General features: G+C 39.1%; 1 protein-coding gene across 1 annotated transcript in view; it reads left to right on the plus strand.

The window, feature by feature from the left end:
• Window positions 1-22,420, plus strand: part of EPHB1 (EPH receptor B1) — a 709,181-nt gene that overhangs the window by 681,337 nt on the left and 5,424 nt on the right. Inside the window, 2 exon segments of the mRNA XM_020986094.2 lie at window positions 8,423-8,572; window positions 20,421-20,614. Coding sequence (XP_020841753.1) covers window positions 8,423-8,572; window positions 20,421-20,614 — 344 coding nt within the window.

Consider the following 22,420-nt stretch of genomic DNA (forward strand, 5'->3'; position numbering starts at 1 on the left):
AAAACAAACAAATACACTCAAGTAAAACATTCCCTGCCTTTAAGGAGCTTATATTCTAAATGTAGGAAGACAACGCATAGAGAAAAATTAGGGAAGGGGTGGAGGAAGGTATATGGCCATGGCATGGTGTAGAGATGGCTGGGAAATGCTGCAAAGGCCTAGGTCTGGACAGTAGAAGGCCACTGCTGGCCTGTCAAAACCCAGTGCTGTTCCAGGGTTAGAGTTCAGGTTTCTGGTGGAGAAGATGACCCAGTGTGAGCTAGGAGATTAGACTGAGTGATTTCTTGAGGCCCCTTCAAAAGTAATACTCTGGGAGTTCCACTTCCAGGAGCCAAGATGGTGGAGGACAAAGGTAGTCGCTCTCACCCTGCCCTATCAAACTCTGAAAACCCAGAAAATATCTCCCCAGAAAAAAAAAAAACCCTGGAACAGCTGAACTAGAAGAAACACAGGAAACAGAAGTGCAGCAGTCGAGCAAACGGGTCTCCCAATGGCTCAGCAAAAATAAGGGAAGCAGCACTACAAAGGGCCCCAGGAGGATAAGCACCCTGCAACATTCATCTGATAGGAGCTGAAGAAAGCAACCTAAAGTCTTCCTAAAGTCCCAGCCTTACTGATTCCAACCCGACACCAGGTAAGCTGCCAGAACCCTACTGCCTCCAACTTTCAACCAGTAGGAGATCCTGAAGCCCAGGTGGTAGAGCAGGCAACCACCAACACCTGGACCTCCCAGTGCCTCAATGAGGGTGGGGGAACTGGCAGAAACCAGCTCAGAAAACTACCAGGTGCCTCAGCACTCTACCTCAAAGGAATCTCCCAGTGCATTAGCAGGAACAAGGGAGGCAGCATTGCAAGGGGCCCCAGGCAGATAAACACCCTGCAGCACCCATCTAAAAGGAGCTGAAGAAAGCTAAAGGAAAGGAAAAGCAGGCAACCTAGAATTGCCTGAAAGTTCCAGCCTTGCTGATTCCAGCCCACAAGGTAAGCTGCCAAAACCCTACAGCCTCCAATTGCCAACATAAGAGGCCCCAGCACACAAAGCCAGTGACCAAGACCTAGGCTCCCAACACAAGAAGCTTGGGTCAGTGCCCTCTGTTCCCCAGCAGGAGAGCTCAATCTCTTTAAAGGCCAGGGAATAAAGAAACCATGAGTAAAAAGAAACGTACCATAGATTCATATTATGAGAAGAGTGAAGATCAAGACAGAAATTCTGAAGAGGACAACATTGTCAACAAACCCACATCTGCAACATCAAAAGGGAATATGAACTGGTCTGAAGCCCAAAAAGCCTTCTTAGAAGAGCTCAAGAAGGATTTTAAAAGTCTAATGAGAGAGGTAGAAGAGTCCTTAAAAAATACAATTGGCCAATTGGAAAAAAAGTACACTGAAGAAAACAAGTCCCTAAAAAACACAATTGGCAAACTGGAAAAAAAAGTACACTGAAGAAAACAAATCCCTTAAAAATACAATTGGCCAATTGAAGAAGGAAGTACAAAAACTAACAGAAGAAAACAATCTGTTAAAAACTAGAATTGGACAAATGGAAACTAATGACTCTATGAGAGAGCAAGAATCAGTCAAACAGAAACAAAAAAAAAAAAATAGATGAAAACATAAAATACCTCATTGATAAAACAACCAACCTGGAAAATCAGTCCAGGAGAGACAATTTAAAAATCATTGAACTACCTGAAAATCATGATGAAAAAAAGAGCCTGGACAGTATCTTTCAGGAAATCATAAAGGAAAACTGCCCTGAAGTCCTAGAACCAGAAGGTAAAATAACCATAGAAAGAATACACTGCATCACCACCTGAAAGAGATCCCAAATTGACAACGCCAAGGAATATAATAGCAAAATTCCAAAATTACCAGATGAAAGAGAAGGTGCTGCAAGCAGCCAGAAAGAAACAATTTAAATATCATGGAACCACAGTCAGGATTACACAGGACCTTGCAGCTTCTACATTAAAAGAGCAGGGATGGAACATGATATTCCATAAGGCAAAGGAGCTTGGATTGCAGCCAAGGATCAACTACCCTGCAAAAATGAGCATGATTTTTCAAGGGAGGAGATGGATATTCAATGAAATAGGGGACTTCCAAACCTTCCTCATAAAAAGACCAGAGCTCAACAAAAAATTTGATCTTCAAGTACAAGATTCAAGAAAGACATAAAAAGGTAAATGGGACAGAAAGATAAAATGTTGTTAATAAGGGTGGACTGTTTACATCCCTACAAGGGAAGATGACACTTGCAACTCTTGAGAACTGTATTGTTATTACACCATGTTAAAGGAGTATACATAAAGGGGGTGGATATTAGTTGACTTGGATGTAATGAGAAAAAAAATCTAATCAAAAAAGTAAGTGGATTACTCTGATCTTAGAAAATGTGCTGAGAAAGGAGGAGGCAGGCAAGGGTAAATTACATTACAGGAAAAGACAGAAAATCCTATTACAGCAGAGGGAAAAAGGGGGGGTGAGCATTGTTTGAACCTTACTCTCATCAGATTTGGCTCAAGAAGGGAATAACATAATCAGTTAGGTATAGAAATCTAACTTGCCCTATAGGCAGTAGGAGGGAAAAGGGGAAAGAAAAGGAGGGGGATAGAAGGGAGGGAAGAAGCAGTAAGGCAAAGGGAGAAGAAAGGGAAAGGGAGGGAGGACTGAAGGAGGTGGTGGTCAAAAGCAAAACACTAGTGAGGGGGGAAGGAGAAAGGAGAAAGAAAAGCATAACAGTGGGGGAAAAGGATGGAGAAAAAGACACAGATAGGAATCATAACTATGAAAGTTGAACCACTATCTTGTTTTTTTTTCTCTTCTGTTGAGTTTTGTTTCCTCTCTCTGGTGGTTCCTCCAATTGGTTTTACATTTTTACTTACAACTTCATTAATGTGAAAATACGTTTAATAGGAATGTAAATGTATAGCCTATATCAGATTGTGAGCCATCTTGCGGAGGGTGGTGGGAAGGAAGGGGGAGAAAAATTTTAAACCCAAAAGCATATGGAAATGATAGTTGACAAATCAAAATAAATTAATAAAAAAAAATAAAGACAAAAGTAATACTCTGGTGGAGAATGTAGAATTGGAAAGAGCACTCAGCGAATTTAGAGTCAGATGATCTGGATTCAAATCTCAGTTCTGGCTTATCTTTGTCACTGTGGGTAGGTCACTTAAACTCTCTGGGTTTCCTCTTCTGTGAATAAGGGTATTTGAACTAAAGCAGAGGTGTCAAACACAGGCCCGCAGGCTGTTTGCTGTTGACAATGCTCCCTGGTATAGCCCAAACCAAGTTAGCATGTAATTTAAAATATTTTAGAAAATAAATAAAATGCAATAAAAATAGATAATGTTAATATGTGATTATCTAAGTCAATATATGGCCTACAGGGATCTTTATATATGGCTTAGTAGTCCCTTTCCTATTTGAGTTTGGCAATACTGAACTAATCATTAAAGTTCCTTCTAGCTCTAAGTAATATTCTCCCGTGATTCTTTTAAACCAAGAGAATATGAATAACGAAAACATTTTAAAACAATTCTTTGAGCAATTTATCCTATATTTCTCTTACAAGAGTATTGACTCCTTTGCTCTATGATCCACATAAATGGGGGCTTTCTATTACATTGCATATAAGAAATTAAAATTCCATGGCCTCCTTCCAGGGAAATAGAACTCCAGTGATCTTATCATCCATCTCTCAGCTTGTAGAAAGGACAAACACTGAAACTATCCCATCTAAGGCAGGGCTTCTTAAACCTTTTCTCCTCAAGACCCCTTTTCCTGTTTAGGCAGAGTTCATTGGTGTTTCATGGCCTGAGGGTATGTGCAGTGGATATGCTTTGTGTTCAGAACCAAGGCCTCTGTGAAGTTACAAGATGCAACATGGGCAAGCGCTGCCAGAAGCACCTTGGATTCATTATGTGTTTGATTTTGAATTAATTTTTGGTCACTGCGCATTTAGAAACCTTTTACTGCTGCCAAATTTTCCACAACTCCCATATTCAGTTATATGACTGCATGTGGGATTGTGATCTACAGTTTAAGAAGTGCTGATCTAGGGGATCTGAGTAATTTCTAGAAATGTGTAAGGAAAGAGGTGCCACAACTTCATTTTTGAAGAAATAATAAACATACTTCTATGTTTACACAGTCATTCTTCCAATGGTACTTAAACAACTTGGCAGAAGCTAAAAAATAGATATATTATTTCAACCTTGACATATAAGAGGGAAAAAAATTGAAAAAAATCTTTTTGCCCCCTCTCAAATGCCATATAAAATATACAGATAGCCAATATTCACATACACCATTCAACTAGAAAAATATAAACTAGGACAATTTCATGTGATAGAAAGTTGACGAAACTATAACTCTTTTTGCTCATCAATTTCTATATTCAGTGACTTCCACTGGCATAAACTCTTCTTGCTTTAGCATATGTCTACTTTCTCTCTGTCTCTCTGTCTCTCTCTCTCTCGGCAATCAGGAGTAAGTGATTTGCCCAGAGTCACACAGCTTAGTAAATGTCTGAGGTCAAATTTGAACTCAGGTCCTCTTGATTTGAGGGCTGGCACACTATCTACTGTGCCACCTAGCTGCCTCAAGTCTACTTTTTCTTGTTCTATTCTCAGTGGAAATATGGGCTGGCTGGTCACCATCTCTAGAATAACATTGAAGACAAGTTACAATAATGATTATAAAAATTACTTCTGAGTATTAAAAAGCAGCTCCTAAAATGTGAGGTTTCTAATGGTAGAAGGCAGATTGGAGTTAGGGAGGCATCCAATACCATGCTCCCACTGGCCCAGAATGTTGTCATTTTGACTCAGAAGCTAAAGCTCCCTGCTGGTCTTGGTTGAGCAAGAAAGCTGCTCAAGATAAGCTGTCAGAGTGGCTCCTCTCACCAGGTCGTTACCACCTTCCTCAGGAGAAGGGACCCATTGACAGGGTGAGGTAACGTGCTTAGTGATGCCGAACAGCCCAGGGTGGCAGGAGGGCCATGAGGAACATCACTCCAAGGACTGTAAGCACCTACTTTACATGCAAGAGAGAGCAGCTCAACAGCTGTCACTGACAGCCTGTGGCGTCTGCTTTCAGATTGGGGAGATGAGGATACCTTTGGATTCCCAAATTACACATTTGAAATTCAGAGTAACCATATACACATGTGAATGTGTGTGCATGTATACACACACACACACACACACACACACACACACACAGTTTCTCTCTCTCCCCCCTCCTTACCCTCCTTTTTCTCCCTCTTTTCTCTCTGTCTCTGTCTTGGCATCTGTCTCTGTCTTTCTCTGTCTCTCTGTCTCTCTCTCTCCTCCTCATTTTCTTCCCCCTCTGTCATCTCCTCTCCTCCTATTGGCTATTTCTTCAATTTTCCTCCTCCTCCTCCTCCTCCTCCTCCTCCTCCTCCTCCTCCTCCTCCTCCTCCTCCTCCTCTCTCTCTCTCTCTCTCTCTCTCTCTCTCTCTCTCTCTCTCTCTCTCTCTCTCTCTCTCTCTCTCTCTCTCTCTGTCTCTCTCCCCAACCTTTACATGTACATATATATACACAGGCACATACGCCATCATGCTCACCCCTAGAGCCACACTGATAAGCTCCCTCAAACCCAACTCCTTCTTATCATTATGATTTTGGGGTGACCTATTTAGTGAATTAGGGTTAACCCCACAGGAACAGGCACTCAGGCTTGATCTCCACCATACTGCATGTCTAAGAGACAAATAACAAAGGCAGCCAGTCTCTCATTAATCTGCATGACATCCATCCAGACATTCGAAAATATCTGGGTGATGGGTTGATTTTTTCTTTTGGCACCATGTAGATACAACCAAGGGATCCATTTAAGTTTGGGTTTGGGGTGGGGAAGGAATGAGGGGGCAGGCAGAAGATTCTGTCACAGCTCTGGCCTAAGACAACCCTTCAGGCATTTGTCATGTCTGCTGGCATTTGAGTTGCGGACATCTCACCACCATAGAAACCAGACGCAGCTCTCAGGGGAAATCAAGACTGTCTTCTTTGCAGACAGCTGGATGTGTGCCTGGGGAGGTCTAACCCCTATCTCCTTTATTCATATCAGGCCCAGGGTAGGAATTTAGATAAAAATGCATTAGATGTTTTGCTCTCTTTCTCTTGCTCAGATTAACCACTTATAAATTTTTTAAGTATTTTGGAGAAAGTCAAATAAGTATTCTTGGTACAGTTGAGTAGCTCAGGGAGAATAGCCAGCGTAAAAATAGCCCAATTTCTAGTAGAGGGAGAAGATAAATCAAGAGCAGCCCCCTTCAGCTCTGTATCCACTTTGAGCAGACACACTTTTTCTGCCCTTCAATGCTGAAGTCCACATTGATTTAAGTTTGGAGGAACTTATATTGCATATTGAGTAGGCATATTGAGTAAAATGCTGATATTTGTTGGTTTCATTTATTCATTCATTCATTGTCCATAAACATTTGTGAATTACCTATTGCATATAGAACAGTGTACTAGAGGCTGGAAGAGATAGAAAGTTTTTAAAAAGATAATATTTTTCTTATGGAACTGATAGCTCAGTAGGGCTGACATAAGCACATGAGTTATAATGTATAATTTTAGAGGTAGTGTGGTATAGTGATAAGAGTACTAGATTTGGAGTGTTATTTAGATCCTGTCTCTTCTCCTTCCTATCTGTGTGGCTGTGAGTACTTTTTTTTGACCTCTTTGGTCCTCAGGTTCCTTATGTGTAAAACGAGGGACTTGAGATGATCTCTAAGCCCTCTTGCAGCCCTAAATCATATGTTCTTATGAACACAGAATAGCTACCAGAGAAACATAAGGCAAATGTGTTAAACAAGGTTTAAGGGGAAGCATCCTTACCTGGCCAGTTGCTGTGCAATGGCATCTGGGAGGACTGCATAAGATATTTGTCATCTCAGTTGAGTCTAAAGATTGAAAATCAGGTTGAAATTTATCTTTAGGCATATTGGGACCTAGTGAGTGGGTTTCTAAGGGGCCTCTTAAAAATTAACTGAAGAAGAAAAGGCAGCATCTCATGCCTACTAATATCTGCAACAAAATTAGACTCAGAGTGTGGCTCTTAGCCAGTACACCTCCTACCTCAGGTCATTCAAAGATCTCCGACTCCCCCTCCTCCTTTTAAAATCAATCTCTAGATTTCAAGATAAGAGAGATTCTGCAAACCCTGCCAGAAAGAATGGAGAAAAAGGAGATGTAGGAGGCAGAGACCTTAACACTTGAGACAAACACCCCCTAAAGTGTTTGTTTGCTGGTAGGTGAGTGGGAAGTTGGAGGAATGTCCCACAAAAGGAGCAAGATATCCAAAAGGTTAGAGTTGTAAATAATAACCAAGGTATTTAGGAACCAGTATACCAGCACCATGCTGGGCAGAGTTGGAGAGGCTCAGGATGGGGAAGGTAATGATAAAAGATGAAAGCTTGGGTAGTCTAGGAGCTAAAGTGATGCTGTTGTTGCATACTCCTAAGGCAAAAATAGAAGTACCTGGGTAGAAACATTCTGATCAGTATCTCTAAAGCCTGAAAGAGTTCAAGAGCAATGAGATAAGTAAGTCTCTCAGTCTTAGCACAACTACCTTCATATTTTATTACTAGGGAGGTTCAGGAAAAACAGAGTTGTATTTTTTTGTCCTTGCACTTTTCAAGTAGACTTAACAATGGGACTGTAGTAGAGTTCTGATTAAATCCCACCTTCTTTAGGAGGCCTATCATAGCCCCTATTCATCCTCACATCCCCCGAAACCCCCAAGTGCCTTCCCTCTGAGAATAGCTTTCATTTACACTATATATATATCTTGTTTGTGCCTAGTCATTTGCATGTCTCTCCCATTCAAATGTGAGCTCCTTGAAGGCAGAGTTCTGGTTTTCACCATTCTCTGTATCCTCAACAAACCAAGTAGAATAACTTTACGAGAGATGGAGAGGGAAATTTCTCAAATACCCTTAAGAAAATGCTGTTTACTTGTACAGTTTTCTAACTCAATTCTCTATTGATGAAAGAATAAAAGGAGACAAGAAAAGAAGGCTTGGATTCAGATGGAGTAAGAAGACCCAAGTCCCGGGACTGCTCTGTTATCTTGTTTGAGTCGCTGCCCATCTTAGAGATTCAATCCATTCCTTATCATAAATGGGAGGCTTGGACTATATGGCCTCATAGATTTCTTCTGGCTCTGATACACTATGATCTCTGTTCTGCAAGGCCAGACAGTAACACTTACTATTTTATAGTTTGGGGACAATCTTGAGCTTTCACCCCTGAAATGAATAGTGAGATTAGCATTGGAGATCAGGCAAAATAAGAGATCCATCAAGATGAGAGATTGGTTAAGATTATAATGGTCTTGGGGTAAACATAATGCTATAAAAAAAAGTTTTGACTTTTCCTTTCAGGGTGGGAAGATCCCAGTGAGATGGACAGCTCCAGAGGCCATTGCCTACCGCAAATTCACCTCTGCCAGTGATGTCTGGAGCTATGGTATCGTCATGTGGGAAGTCATGTCATTTGGAGAGAGGCCTTACTGGGATATGTCAAACCAAGATGTGAGTATACCAAGAATCAACAACATGAAATTACAAATGTTAACTGATGTCAGCTTGGGTGGAGGTTTCTAGTGGAATGTCTTCAGGTGCTTTGTTTGGCCTTGTTCTGTTCAACATTATTATCAATGACAGATGAGAGCATAGGTGGCACACATAAAATCTATGAATGACCTGAAGCTGGTAAGAATAGCAAAAACAAATGCTTTGTGCTGGTTGATGGAACTGGGATCCAAAAAGATTTTGACAGTCTAGAGTGATGGAACCAAATTGAGTAAGATGAAGATTCATAGGGATTAAGTTTAGCACTTAGGGATCTAGTGCTTAGCACAGTGCCTGGCATATAGTAGGTGCTTAATATGTTTATTGATTAATTAAATATATGATATTGATAGTATTATGTTCAGTTCTGAGTATCATATTTTAGTAAAGACAGTGATAAGCAATGAGCAAGGCAATAAGGATAATGAAAAGACTTGAAATGATGCTGTATGAGCATTGATTCAAGGAACTAGATTTTTTCGCCCTTGAGAGAAGACCTGGAGGGAGGGGGGATGGGAAGTGTCATTAAGTAGTTGAATGACTGTCAAGCGGAAGAGAGATTATGTTTATTCTGCTTGACTCCAGACTGGTAGAAGCTTCAGGGAGACAAATTTCAAGTCTACATGAAGAACTCCCTAACAATTAGGACTACAGTAAAATGAATTGTCTCAAGATGTACTGAGTTCTCTGTCCCTGGAGGTCTTTCAGCAGAGCCTGGATGAGTACCTTCTAGACATATTGTAGACTAAATACATACTTCAAGAAAAGGTTGAACTAGGTTGACCTCTGAGATCCCTTCCAATTCAAATTGTATGTTTCTATGATATATGGGCAGGACTTATATTTTCATTTTTAGATGAGATTATTAATATATGTTTTTTTAATTTTTAAATCATCTATATTTCTCAATATATCCTTTCCTCTCCTTTCTCATAGAAAATCATCACTTAAAATAAAGAATGAAAGATAAAAACAATTAGAAAAACTAACCAGTATATCAAAAAATTCTGATGGTATAGGCATTGTTCCACTCCCATAGTTTCCTACCTCTACAAAGAAGTTGGGGGAATGACCTTCTTTAGCTCTTTTCCTTAGGGTCAATCTCTTTTTGTCTGTTTCTCTGTGTCTGTCTCTGTCTCTGTCTCTCTGTTTCTTTCTCTTTTTCTACACATACACACACACACACACACACACTGCAGCGATTAGTTTCTATAGTTTTGTTATTGTTGTCCATTTTTCATTGTTGTCATTATTGGGTATATTGTTTTCTGGTTCTTATTTCACTGCATCATTTCATATGTTTTCCTGTGTTTCTCTGTTTTCTTCATATTCACCTTTTTATAACATATAATCAATATTCCGTTACATTTATAGAACAGAGTTTGGTTACCATTCCTTAACTAATGACCATTTACTTTGTTTCCAATTCTTTTCTACTTCAAAAAGTGTTACTCTAAATATTTTGGTATATATTATACCTTTCTTTTTTGTCATTGACTTCCTTGGGTCATTTGCCTCACAGTAGACTCTTTTGGTCAAAGAACATGGACATTTTAATCACTTTTTTCAATAATTACACATTGCATAATTATAAATTGCTTTTCATAATGGTGGTCCCAATTCAGAGGTCCACAAACAATGCATTAGTATAGGACATGACTTTTTGAATTTGAAGATGAAGAACATTTTCCTGTTTCCATTTAAGGAAGGCTTAATGTGAAAAGAACTGGCTTAGGAGACAGGAGACATGGTTTCTCTATACCTGATAATGCAATTAATTAGCTCTAGGGCTGTCAGTAATTCTCTTCTCCCCTCTTTGAGCCTTAGTTTTCTCATATGAAAAATGAGGGGATTAGATACTATCTCTAAGATTTCTTCCAGGGCTAACATTCTATGACTCAAGAGAGTCAAGGGCTAAGACTAGAAAGTACTAGGCCTATCCTTCAGCCTCCCACTTTTGCCTGCCTTCAGATGCATTGTCACTGTTACCCATAAGTATTAAAGGATGTGGGGAAAGTTTCCCAAGTTGGTAAATATGTGAATTGGCTAATAAGCTTGGGACTATATGAACTGATGTTTCCAACACCGCTCTAGGCCCCTTACAGGTGACAAAAGAAAGTAGTGTTGTTGTTGTTAAGTCATTTTACAATCCTATCTGACTCTTTGTGATCCCATTGGGGTTTTCTTGCCCTTTCTTTGCCATTTCCTTCTCCAGCTCATTTTACAGATATGGAAACTGAGATACATAGGGTTAAATGATTTGCCCAGGGTCACACAGCTAGTGTCTGAGGCCAGATTTGAATTCAGGTCTTCCTGACTCCGGGTTCCCCATTCTCTTCACTATGCCATCTAGCTGCCTGGCTGGTAGACAATATGTGCTTAATTGAATGAATGAAAGGGGTGAAAGCTCTCTTTTGAAATATTTCTGTAGGTGGCCCAGAAAAAAACTTGCATCACTAATTATATTTAACACTCAAATTTCAGGCTATTCACCTAAGCAACTAATGTTCCTCTATTCTGTAAATGACTCCTGAATGTGGAGTAGATTTTTTGGCATCCTCCTGTTTGAAGTTTAAGAATAGTTAGCCAATGAAACATTAAAAAAGAAAGATAACATCTCCAGAGACTGTGAAATCAAGCTAAGACTGGTTGGTGGTCTGCAGTCTCGTGAGAGTTTTCTCCTTCAGGTTTATAAAGAATGGTTGGATTGCTATTGTAGCAATATGTATGATACTAACTTAGCTATACTGAGGTTTATCTCTGGTAATCTAAGACCCCTTCTTAGTCATCTCTCAATAGGTCCAAGCCTGAGGAATTATTGGGGCTTGACACTAAAGGTATGACTGGGTGAAAACATGTATATCCAAATGTAAGTTCAATATTGTGCATTCATCACTACATTCCAGTGCCAGATATCTGTGACTTTAGGATTGTCTGTTGTCTTGGATTAGCCATGCTTTTGCTCTATTCCAGTGGTGTATATAATAAATAATTGACTATAGATTTAGAGGCTATTTTTATGAAGTGCAAGTGCTCAATGATGTGGTATTTTGGACCGACATAATCAGTAAGGATAAAAAAGATGACATAGAAATAAACATAAGCCCATCTTGCATTGCTTCCCCCCAAAAAAAGCTTCATTAAGCAGCTTTTTATATGTAAGATTATGGGATTTAGAGCTAAGAAGGGCTCCTCAAGACCAGCCTCATTCATTTACAGATGCAAAAACTGAGGCTGAGAGCCTGAAAATGGCTTTGCCCAAAGTCCCACAGCCAGATCCTCTGACTTCCATTTTATCATTCCTCTCTCAACACTGGATTGTAGAGACTGTACAATCAATTTCATTAACAAAGGGGGAGGGGGAAAAGAAAATCCTTATCTTGGAGGCAAGAGTTAGCATTCAAAGAGATCCTGAGTAAACACATTTCCACACCTTGGGATCACACAGAATTTTTGATGCAGGATTTCCATAATTCACAAATCAGTATCATCTGCAAAGTTGTGGTAAAACACAGCTGAATCTCATTCCCTGGCATGCTTCCTCAAAGAGAGAGAGAGAGAGAGAGAGAGAGAGAGAGAGAGAGAGAGAGAGAGAGAGAGAGAGAGAGAGAGAGAGAGAGAGAGAGAGAGAGAGAGATTTTATAATGCCTGAGCTTGCCTCATTGTGAAATGGCTGAGATTAGGGTGGGGGGAGGGAGAAAAGGAGTATCCCATCCATTCAGAAATCCCCCTAAATCATAGCATAAGGGATGGAGGGGTGAAGGGGAAGTAGCCATGACTCCAGACACAGCCTTCCTCTTTCGAAACTATTCAAGTGGTAGCTGCAATGGATTTCACAGATAACAATTGGAAGGCTTTCAGAAAGAGAATTGCAAAGGCAAGTCAGAGTGCTGGTAATTGGACTTCAGGAGCCCAGGAAGGCCTTTGAACATGCATAGAGAGTTTGTCAGCCAGAGCGAGAAACTTGGAAGTTCTACTGCTCGGGATTTGATTGACAGAGATAATGAGAGTGCCAGTCTCTGTGGAGAGGAAGTGCAGTTTTATTGAAACATCAGAGCTCAAATTAACCTCCCCATGCCCTGGCTCCTTCCACAGCCCTGCACACCTCCACTTCAGTCTTTGCTTATTCCAGAGTTGAAGGTTTGAGCAAGGACCGCCCGCTGTCCAGTTCATTAATGGGGAATAAAGCGCCAGCTTGTGTCCGAGCTTTTCCTTTGGAGAGTGATGAGGCATGGGGAAAGGATGTGGCTCTTTTTTCTTTCAGAGCTTTAGCCACTTCAGTAGATGGAGGAGAATCTTTCTGTAAGGCCTCTCTCTCTTCATTCCAGGGATTCTGATGCACTGCTTTGCAGGTCAGAGTCTGTCTTCCTCACACACAGATAAATCTACCTGGAAGAAAAGCCTGTTAAAATATAGTCACCAGATAGAGACAGCCCCTCTTCATTGCATGGATAGAAACAAAGACTAGGTCCTCACAGCCAGAGGAACCAAAATAAAAAGGGGAGGGGAGATATATCTGAGAAATGTCAGTGAGGGTCTAATCAGCCGATTTAGATAGTTCAGGCAAAAAGTCAAATGCTTCAGTAATAAGAGCCCTTTAGACAGGTTCTGTTCTGCTTCACCTCACAATTTTCTGTAAGTAAACCACCTGAATCTCATTCTAACCCTGGATCTAATAAGCACAGAATCACTGACTGATGGAATTGGAAGGGACCTTAGGGGTCATCTCTTCCAAACTCTCCTCAATTTATATATGAGGTAATTGGGATCCAAAGAGGTGAGCTTACTTACCCAGGGTCACAAAGCTAGTTATCAGTACAGGTAGGACTGAGTCTCAATGTGATGCTCTTTCCGCTGAAGAAGAGGTATGACTTAGATGGAATGCTGAACTTGGCGTCATCAAGACACGAGTTGGAATTCTACCTCAGATAATTACTAACTGTATAACTCTGGGCAAGTAATTTATCCTCTCTTCACCTCAGTTTCCTCATATGTAAAATAGGGGAAATAGTACAAGATCAAATGATATCATAAATATAAAGTACCCTTTAAACCTGAGAGTACTATATAAATTTTAGCTATTAATGTTATTTATTATGCCAACTATGCCTTTATTTCATATTACTTTGCTGGAGATCAGGTCAAAGATGTGTGTACACACAATACACACATATGTGTATGTGTATACATATGTATAGGTATACATATATTGCCTATACACATGCACACACATATGTACATGTGTATATATGTGTATATAGGTATGTATGTGTGTATATATGTGTATGTATGTGTGTGTGTGTGTATGTGTATGTATTTGAGATTTTTAAGGTCATTGTTTAAGATATTCTGTATCCCAAGATTTAGTCCACTGGCTTGCACACAATTAAAAAAATTACCATTCACTGACAGGGACTGTCAGATAGAAAGAGTCTCAAAAATACAGTAAAAGGTTTTTCACAGTGGGGAGGTTAGGCAAGAAAAATACTGTGTGCACCAGCTTCTAATACAAACACAGTAATTTTCAAAATCATTCTTAATGAGCAGAACTAGGAGAATAATTTGTACAATAACAGCATTATAAAGACAAACAACTTTGAAAGACTTAGGAATTCTGATCAACTTAATGACCAACCATGATGATAGTGTACTAATGATGATATATTCTACCCACTTCCTAAGAGAAAAGTGATGAACTTCAAATGAAAATTGAAACACTTTTTTTTTACATGGACACATGAGAATTTGTTTTTCTTAATTATTAATGTTTCCAATAGGGAGAAATTCTTGTTTTTCTTGCTCTTGCAGTGGGGGAGGGATGAGAAAAGCCCAAATCAAGTGAGGTCCATTTTGTATTTTTCTTTGGTCTGTAGCTTTCCATGGCCAAAGAATTCATCATTTAGTAGCCAATCTAGTGTCAATGAAGCCCTCTGCACTTAGCTAGTCTTTTTCTCTGTATACTTAGCTCATTTCTTTCTAGGAGAGAAGACAATAGATTCCTGACACTGTGGTCAAAGTCTTTCCACCATGCATGTGCTACATTAACTTAACCATCCAGATCCTTGGATCACTTCCACACCAAGATAATGACATTTATGGGTTAGTGATTTCATTACTGTAGTTATTCCCTCCAATGGTACAGATGGAAACTCATCCATACCTTTTTATCCTGTGCAGCTCTTGCCCATATCTTTCTACAAATCATCAACAAGGAGATCCTCTCAACACATTAGGGACTTTCTTCTAGGAAGATCTCTTGACATGTCATGAATACTAATGAAGCATATGAAATAACCATTAATCATTCTAGCCCATCTCCTTCTCTTATTATACATCTTTCTAATGATAACTGATATTTTGCTTCTTTCGCATAATTCTTCATTGATGATATGTTGCAGCCCACTACCCCCAACCCACCATGATCCTCTCCATTCCCCTGTGTGTTATCCTCAAACTTACTTCTTCATAGATCATTAATATTCACATGACATTCTTCCAGAAACCATGCCTTTTCAATGTGGGTGAGAGTGGAAAGGGAAAGTAGAAGAGAAGATTAACCACTCAGTTTTATTGGAATCTTGTGTGATCAGCACAATCAGTTGTGCATAGTTTGCTATAAAATATTGCTTGCAAAAGTCTATTTTCTCTTGATATCATCATCAAGGGTGTCCTTGAGCTAAGTGTAGATAATTCTCAAAAAATGTTGTAGAGATGGTAAAGCAGACATATGAGTTGGCAGTTAATGATGTTTTCTAAGATGACTTTTTATGTGTAATAATAGAGTTCATGTTTTTTTCAAGCAATTATTTACTTGTTTTTAGATAGATTGAGATTTGTTCCACAAGCACCACAAAATTGATATCTCTAGCACAGAAAAAAAATATAGTAAAAAAAATTCCCAAACAAACAAATAAAAAAAACAGGAAAAAAAAAGGGGCAGCTAGGTGGCACAGGGGATAGAGCATGTGCTCTGGAGTCAGGAGGACCTGAGTTCAAATCCTGCCTCAGACACTTGACACTTATGAGCTGTGTGACCCTGGGCAAGTCACTTAACCCCATTGCCTAGTCTAAAAAAACAAAACAAACCCAAAAAATGGAAAAAAAATTCTGTTCAGGAATTGCTTTGTCACCATCTACTTTTCCTGTTGCTGTCCCTTCTTTTTAACAGATTTAAAAATGGAAGGGACTTACCCCAAATCTTTCATTTTACAGATAAGAGAAATGGGGCCAAGAGAAGTTAAGTAACTTTTCCAAAGTCTCACACACAGTCAATGAGTAAGGATTTGAATTCAGGACCTTTGATTTCTAAACCAATGAGAATTCTACAGTAGTGTTCTTCCCTTCCTAAATTATTAGGTGGCACTGGGCCTGGAGTCCAGATCTGAATTCAAATTCGACCTCAGCCATTTACAAAGCTATGTAATGCCGTTCAAGTCACTTAACCTCGCTCTACCGAAGTTTCCTCATTTCTAAAGTAAGGATAATTGTAGTATCTATTTACCAAGGTTGTTGTGAGGACCAAATAAGATAATATTTATACAGTGCTTAGAATAGGGCTTGACACATAGTAGGCAATTAATTAATACTTATTTCCTTCCTTATTTCCTTCTACTATACTTTAATTTTGTACTTAGTTCATTCTCTATTTATATCTACTCAAAATAAATTTACTGATGAAAAACTTTTCCTTCCTTCCTCCCTCCTTCATTCCCTTCCCTTTTTTCCCTTCCCTCTTCCCTCCCTTCTTCTCTTCCTTCTTTCTTTTATTCCTTCTTGCCCCTTCCCTTCTTCATCATTCCAGCCCTTTCTTCCCTTCTTCTCATCTTCCCTCTCTCCTTCCCTCATTCTTTCTCTCCTATCTTTTTCCTTCCTTTCCTTTTCTCCTCCCTTTCTTTCTCTTTCCTTCCTTCTTTCCCTCCTCCCTCCTTCCCTTTCCTTCTTCCTTCTCTCCTTCCTTCCCTTTTTACTTCCTTTTCCTTTCCTTACTTCCTTCTTTGCTTCCTTCCTTGCTTCTTTCCTTTCTCCCTTTCTTACTTTCTCTTTTTTCTACTTGCTTCCTTTCTTCTTTCACGTCATCCTTTCTTCTTTATTTAAGGTATGTTTGCACAATGTCAGTGAATGCCAGGAAATTCTACTGGTCACAGTTGGAAGTTTTGCACTTATCAGCATGACAGCATAGGAGAGGATCAGTAAAAGTCAATTGTGTGAGAAGCCTCATATATGTACCAGTGTGATCAGTTCTTTTAGGGAACATCTAGAAGCAATTTCTCTCTTCTCTGGACAAACATTGCATTTTCTTTCTCCCTTACTATACTTTTCACTTCCTACCTTATCCTCTTATTTCCCTGTGTACCTGTCTTATCTTGTATTATTTTCTCTATTAAACCACAAAAACTAAACCATTAATTTAGGGCAGAGATTGTGGTATCTTCCATAGCATCTAATATAAGGTATTACACATAAAGGCACCAATAAGAAGTGGTTGAACTGAATATAATCAACAATGCCATGTTTCTTAGAGGTCAGTAATATATTCATCTGGGAGCTTCCCTGGGATTTATGGCAGTACATGGCTCTGTGTCCAAAAAGTATAAGGTTTGAAGACAATCTGAAATACCCAGAACACTATTTGTCTTTGAAAAGAAGCTATCTTAGAATTGCAGGTGACCTTGGCAGTCTGACTTAATGCTAATCTTTAGGATTGGTGCTTGTATTGGTATTAGGATTAGGTTTTGCACTGGGGGAATATCTTTCCTAAAGCCTCAAAAACTCCTTGATATGAGGGAATCAGTGATCTTCAGTGAAAACTTTCTAAACATCCATGGCAACTTGCGAAAGCTTGAAAAAAAAATTCCTGAAGCATCAGAATACTGTTTGAAAGATGGATTGTTTCATTAGCATAGATATACACTGAAAAAAAAAAACTTATAGGTCATCCAGTCAAACCCACTTTACTTTACAGATGGAGCAACCGTGCCCCAAGAAAACAAGTGATTTGCACAAGGTCACAAGGCTGGTAACGGGGCAATAGGGAATAGAATTTAGGCTCCTTGAGAGCAGAAATTGTTTTATTTTTGTCTTTTGATGCCTGGCCTGGCAGTGCGCTTGCACCGTAGTAGATATTTAATAAATGCTTGTTGATAGGGTGATTGAACAGAACCCATGTCTTCCAATTCTCAGTCAGGTGTTCTTTGCCGGCACCTTAGATATAGTCATTGAAGGCCTATACAGGTAAAGTATTCTGCAGTGTTGATTAACAAACATGCCTTTTCTTTACTTAAAGAATATTAAATCCTCCAGGAAAGTTATGTCCAATAATAACAACTTAATGACTTAATTGCAGTGGTGAAAGGAGAGATAATGTCACCAAAAGAACTGTGGGCTCCTCCTAAGGCATTCTTATTCCTTGAATCTCTGAAAGAAGCTGAACAAACTCACTGTACCATCTACCAGCTATAAGATCATCTGGGCAGTTGGGTGTTGCAGTGAATAGAACACTGGGCATGGAGTCAGGCTAACTCATCTTCCTGAGTTCAAATCTGGCCTCAGACACTTCCTAGCTGTGTGACCCTGGGCAAGTCACTTTACTCTGTTTTCCTCAGTTTCCTCATCTGTATGAGCTATATAAGGAAATGGCAAGCCACTCTAATATCTTTTCCAAGAAAACACTAAATGAGGTCATGAAGAGTCTGAAATAGCTAAATAACAAAACATTTTGCTTTGCCATTTCAGGGAGATAAAGTGAATACAGAGGTATTATAAGACTTAAATAAGATAACATATATAAACTTTACAAATCTGAAAGCACTATATAAATGAGTTATTATTATGATTATTAGTCCTCAGTCACTGAATTCCCAGTCTGGTAATTACTGTTCCCTGAGACTTCGACTACACTCTTGCTGAGCTTAAGCAATTCTGCAACACAGGGGTATGCTGGGAAATGTTTAATGACCAGTTTTTTCTGGAGGAGAGAAATGTACACACATATGCTTTTAGTTTAATCTCCATTATGAGTACTTTCTTTAGTGCAGACAATCACTATGATATTTAATCAAACCCTCATTTGTAGCCATTGCCGATTTCTGAAGTGTAAATGCTTACACAGAAAATGTAACAATTGTTCTCTCAAGCCTAAAGCTGTGTAGAGCTGGCTCCAGCATACCCCTAGGTTGATGGCTCCTCTTTAATGAAGACCAGACCAGGATATGAGATCAAGGACCCAAACAAGAAAAATTTAAGTTCTTTAAGTCAAAAAACAAAGAACAATAGAACACCAACTTCAAGTAGGAGAACCTGAGTCTGAAGAATTATATGTCAGTCTGTCAATCAGAGGAGACCATGGGCCAATTAAAAAGCATACATGAGAAAAAAGTCAGTTGAATTAGATTGACTTTCTTAATGGACCAGAAATCAACCAGGCTGTGTGACAAGTTCACTCCATTTGGTTGCCTGTCTGGTGCTATTTGAAAAAGAAGCTGAAATTGATGAGTCAGTTTGGTGGGATCATTAAGATGCTCTACTGCTCATCTAAATTGACTAAATTTTTTAGTTTTCATTTTCATGTTTGGTGTCTGTAAACAAAACTTCTGAGTTTTTCCCTAAACACAGATTGCCGTGAAAACTGCACAAGAGGAACAGAAATGATGAAAGATATTCAGATAATGAGACTCCCACTGCCTAATTTTCATTAAACCCCATTTACATTCCAAATCTGGCTTCAGAAATTTTTAGCTGTGTGACCCTAGGTAATTTACTTAACCTTGTTTGCCTCAGTTTCCTCATCTGTAAAATGAGCTGGAGAAGGAAATGGCAGACCACACTAATATCTTTGCCAAGAAACCCCACAAAGAGTCATGAAGAGTCAGACACCATCAAACAACAACAAAATATTCCACCTCTCTCACTTACTAGCTAGGTAACAGTGGACCAGCTATAGGTCTCTGTGAAATGGGCACAAAAATACTTGTATCACTCTTCTTATAGAAATTCTGGGAAACTCAAATGAAAACATTACACAAGTGTGAATTGCTTTATCTCAATGTTTTGTCTTCATGTTCATATGCAGTAGTGAGAGAATGAAGCTATTATTACACTGAGAAGAAATGCTTTTAATAAAGGTATGTTAATCTAGTGGGTTATGTTAAGTTACCTAACCCCCCTTTTTTTTTTTACTACTATAAATATAGTTAGTTACTGAGAGAGGGTATAAGCTTCTTGAGGGCAGAGGCTTTTGTTTTTCATCTTTGTATCCTCAGTATTTAGTACCATTATATTTTGAGGCAGCCAAGAAGAACAGTAGCTGTGAGCCCTTGACTCAGAGTTATGAAGACTTGAGTTAAAAATCTCACTTCAGATACTAGTTGTATGAACTTGGACAAATAAGCTTTTTGACTTCTAGCAGTCTCAGTTTCTTCATTTGTAAAATGGGAATAATAATAGCAGCTACCCTCCAGGGCATTGTGAGAATAGAATGAGATATTTGTTAAGAGTTTTACAATCCCTACAGTGTGTGTGTGTGTGTGTGTGTGTGTGTGTATATATATATATATATATATATATACACATACACACACATACATATATAAATATTATGTTATATTATATTATGTTATGTTATGTTTATTCATTACATTAATGACTATTGAGCATTTAGCATACCTAGCAGTAGGCCCTTAATAAATGTTTGTTGAGCTGAATTAATTTGATACTCTCTTAAACATTGGCAAGCCCTACTCATACGTGAGGATGGACTTCAGGTACATGATGGTGGCAGCCACTCTAAAGTCTCCTCTGTCCTTCTCTTTAGGTCATCAATGCTATTGAGCAGGACTACCGACTCCCCCCACCCATGGACTGCCCTGCTGCTCTGCACCAGCTCATGTTAGATTGTTGGCAGAAGGACCGCAATACCCGACCACGCTTTACAGAGATTGTCAACACCCTGGATAAAATGATCCGGAACCCAGCAAGTCTCAAGACTGTGGCGACCATCACCGCTGTGTGAGTTTCAGGGCATCCCTGAGGGAAAAAAAAAATCCTTTGGAGAGTTAATTAGGAGAGCAATAGCAAACACAAGAAGAGGCAACATGTTAAAGTGGCTACAGAGCCATCTTTGAGTTGGGAGGACCTGGGTTCAGGTCCCAACTCTGACATAAACTGGCTATGTGACTCTAGGCAAGTTACTTAATTTTTCAGTGTCCCAGTTGCCTTGACTTTCTGATTGGCCTAATTGGATCACTAATTTTCATTAGTGAATACAACAAATGGAAAAGCGTTCACTTTCTCACTCAACTTTTTGGAGAGGCATCATGCTGTGGTGGAAAATTGATCTTAAAGTCAAAAGACTTGGGTTTGAGTACTGGTTCCATCAATTATGTGCTGTGTAATCTTGAGTAAATCATTTAATTTCTCCAAGCTTCAGTTTCCCCATCCACAAAATAGACATTATAATACTTGTTCTCACAATAGTTGTGAGGATCAAATAAGATAGTGCATGTAAAAGTAAGGTCTATATAATGGAAACTATTATTTGTTTCTTTCCTCTCTCTTTTGGTTAAAATGTATGCCACTTCTAAAGTGGTTAAGAAGTATTAGGAGATTCTCTTAGATCTGTACATTGCTTTAGCTTCTAATTCAGTCTTCATTTTTTACAGTCCAGTTAGTCTGTCTAGCATGATGCCATGTTTTCTCTTCATATGGTGTAGTCAATTTCTGGAGCTCTCCCATTATATAAAGCTAATAAGCTGCCCATGAAAGAGTGGATAAAAGGCGTAGAAAGAATACAGGGATCTGTAGTTAGGACCATTTTGGTTCAGTCATTTTTCAGTTGTGTCTGACTCTTCATGACCCCATTTGGGTTTTCTTGCCAGAGATACTAGAGTGGTTTGCTATTTCCTTTTCTAGCTCATTTTACAGATGAGGAAACTGGGGCAAACAGGATTAAAGTGACGTGCCCAAGGTCACACAGCTAGTAAGTGTCTGAGGCCAGATTTGAACTCAGGAAAGCTCATCTTCCTGACTTCAGGCCCAGCACTCTATCTACTGCATTACTTAGCTATCTTCAGATTAGGACTATAAGAATTAAGAAATATATCATACACACATACATACATATACACACATATATACATACACACATACACACAAATTATCAATTAAATGTTAGCTTATTTATATATGGTGATACTATAGTAGCTGTTCAGATAGTCTAGCTACAGTGCAAAAGAGGCCCTCTCTGGAACTTCATCAATCAGATGATTTTGGTTCAGTTTTTGCTTCTGATGCTTACTACTTATATGACATTGGGCAAGTTGCTTGTTATTCCTAGTTGTCTATTTCCTCATCTATAGAATAAAGGGGTTGAACTAGATGGTCCCTGAGGTCCCTCCAATTCTGCATCTAAATCTTATAATCCTATAACCCACCCCTATAACCTCTCAATTATGTGGTTGCCAATTCTCTGGTGATGATTCCTTGAGAACTTAGCTGAGCAAAGATTGATGGTTCATCACTCATCCAATATCTGAAGTCTCTCCAGCTTGGTAAGAATGGCCAGAATTTGTAGTCTTGTGCCTTGTTTGCCAAGAACTTTGTCAAGCTCAGAGCCATGATAAAGCTTAGAGAAAGACCTAAATATTAAATGTGTCTTAATATGACCCATTGGAAAGTGAATCATTAATGATATCTCAGTTTGCCTTCACAATAACATTTCTAAATAGGAAGAATCCAATTTTGTAGGTGAAGAAATTGAAGTTAGGTGACAGTCCCAAGGTCATACTGCTAAGGAGTAAAAGATAACAAATTTAA

Source organism: Phascolarctos cinereus, unplaced genomic scaffold (assembly GCF_003287225.1).
Source record: "Phascolarctos cinereus isolate Bilbo 61053 unplaced genomic scaffold, phaCin_HiC Scaffold_726;HRSCAF=1367, whole genome shotgun sequence".
NCBI lineage: Eukaryota > Metazoa > Chordata > Mammalia > Diprotodontia > Phascolarctidae > Phascolarctos > Phascolarctos cinereus.